At 39.8% G+C, this 2500-nt stretch overlaps 1 protein-coding gene across 1 annotated transcript in view; it reads left to right on the plus strand.

Annotated features, from left to right (window-relative positions):
* LOC122794496 overlaps nt 1-2500 on the plus strand; it is a 613529-nt gene that overhangs the window by 583346 nt on the left and 27683 nt on the right. Inside the window, exon 7 of the mRNA XM_044062941.1 lies at nt 1898-1959. Within this exon, the coding sequence (XP_043918876.1) occupies nt 1898-1959 (62 nt within the window). The remainder of the gene's footprint in view (nt 1-1897; nt 1960-2500) is intronic.

Raw genomic sequence — 2500 nt, forward strand, 5'->3', positions numbered from 1 at the left:
ATCAGATTGAAGCCAGCATCGGGTTCCTACAGCTCACAGTTTCAAGAAGAGAAACCCAAGTCTAGTTTCTAGATATGGAATTAACCCTGGATCCCCAGTCCAAGACCTTCAAATCCACCCTCCATAGAAAGAACACCTTCAGAAATAACTACCTTGATTTCCACAGCCAGCACCCCCCTTCATGAAGCAGAACATCATAAAGGGGCAGCATATATGGCTAAGCAGAACTGTTAGTGAAGAAGATACTTTCCACCTCAAATGCCAGCACCTCAAGAACTTCTTCATGGAAAGGCACTACCCAGAGGATCTAGTCTCTAGAGTCATGGGAGTGGTAATCACAAGGAGATAAATCCTCTACCCACCCATCCTTAAACATGGATTCTACCCCAAAGGTCAGGCACCAGAGGACACCACCCCAAGGTTTCCCCTGCCCATCTCTCTAGACACCACCGGCATCAAAGACATCCTTGTTAAAAACTGGGTGCTCATAGTGGAGCACCCAGAGATATCCCTAATCTTTGGAAACCAGCCAAAATTCTGCTACAAAAAGAGCATGTCCCTCAAAGCCACTTTCAAATCAGAAAACAGGCTGCAGGTACACACCCTTGACGCATCTCCAGGAATGCACCAATATGGGAAATGCCACCGGTGCAATTTTATAATTCAAACCCCCATGGTATGCCTCACTATCTCACAGGAGGTTATTCACATAAAAGACCATTTAAACTGTGAGACCCCCAACATAGTTTACATTGCAGTATGTTCTCAATGTGAAGCATACCACATTGGAAAAAACACAAGATTACTTAGAATCTGGATAAAAGAACATGTGGGAGGCATCAGGAAGCGAGACCCTTACAATGCACTACCCAGACATAGTAGGACCTGCTCCCAGTTCCCCAGATAACAATTTGCAGCTTCTGAAAAAGATACAGATCCACAGACAACTTACTGCTAGTTAAAAAGTTAAAATGTCTCACACAATTGCAAGCAGACACACCCCAGGACTAAATGAAAATGTGAGCATTTCCAGTGTCCTTAAAGGGATCAGGTAACTCCTTAACCCATCCTCTGCTCAGCACACCAGTTAAACAATAAACCTAGGTTCATAGATCAGGGAACTCCTTAACCCATCCCCCACTCACCTCACCAGTTAAACAATAAGCCTAGGGTTTATGGATTAGGGAACTCCTTAACCCATCCCCCACTCACCTCACCAGTTAAACAATAAGCCTAGGGTTTATGGATTAGGGAACTCCTTAACCCATCCTCCACTTGCCACACCAGTTAAATAATAAGCCTAGGTTCATTTTATGTCAGTTTCTGATGAAGTTTGACTGAAAACTTTACAACGAATGAAAGCACTCAAAATGTGACTTAAATGAATAAACAACTGACCAAATCACTGAGAACAGCCTAGCGTCATAGCTCTCAGCCTTCCATCTCCAAAATGAGGAACACTAGTCCTCATAATGTGGAACAAATGGGCAAAATGTGGAACACATACTAATGGCTAACTAACAACTTCACCTAGGAAGAACATAGGATGGTTAAAATATGCTGGTTTTGCTTATAAAGATCTTTTAATGAATTAATATGATTCATTTTTATTTACCATGGCTTTCATTTAAAAAATTCCTAACACTGAATGTGTGACAGAGTCTTTCAATGTGAACATCGAGGAACTTTGAGGAACATGAACTTTTTAAGACCCCAAATGAGGTACGTTCCTCATAATGAGGTACACTTGAGAGGTATGCCTAGCGTCTATGTTCCTTCCAAAATAGAAAATGTTTCTAAAGTCTTTAAATAGTTATTTACACTTTTGTACTAGTGACGTTACGATATACACATATATGTATATATTTATTTATATATATTTTTTTCTTCTTTACAGGAGAGATGTCTGATTCTGTATTTCAGGAAGAGACTGAGCCATACTACAAGACAATAAACTGAGTAGGTGTTCTGTAACTCTACAACATTTACTTATGTATTTATATTTCTTTACAGGGATAGTGCACTGATTGATACTGAGCAAGTTCAGGCTCAACCCGAGTGAAATACAAAACATTTCACAAACAAAAAATACAGAAATGCAGGCAATAACAGAATAGTTCAGACTAATTACATAGAAAACTGTATATACATTCCAGTGAACAAGCACAGAACAATGTGCAATCAAGCAGAGTGTAATGCACAACACATCCATTAGTTTCTAAAGTGGGTAAATTTTCAGTGAATCGCAAAAAAAGAGAAAAGATTCAGAAAGGAGATAGATTAGATGATATGTCTTTTGTTGAAGCAGGAACATTTGGCTTGGATGAAGAAGTGCTTTTTGAGCTGCATTCTGAATTTGGAATAAGTGTTGATTTCCTTAATGTCAATGAGGGGAATTTGCCAAAAAGTAGTTGTCTGAGAAGAGAGAGCATGTGTAATGCTGTGGAATTTGGTTCTAGGATAATGAGAGTTGGTGTGGATTGTGAGTGGTGTGAGGAGT

The sequence above is a fragment of the Protopterus annectens genome, chromosome 2.part1, assembly GCF_019279795.1.
Source record: "Protopterus annectens isolate FY-2018-M chromosome 2.part1, PAN1.0, whole genome shotgun sequence".
In the NCBI taxonomy this organism is placed as follows: domain Eukaryota; kingdom Metazoa; phylum Chordata; order Ceratodontiformes; family Protopteridae; genus Protopterus; species Protopterus annectens.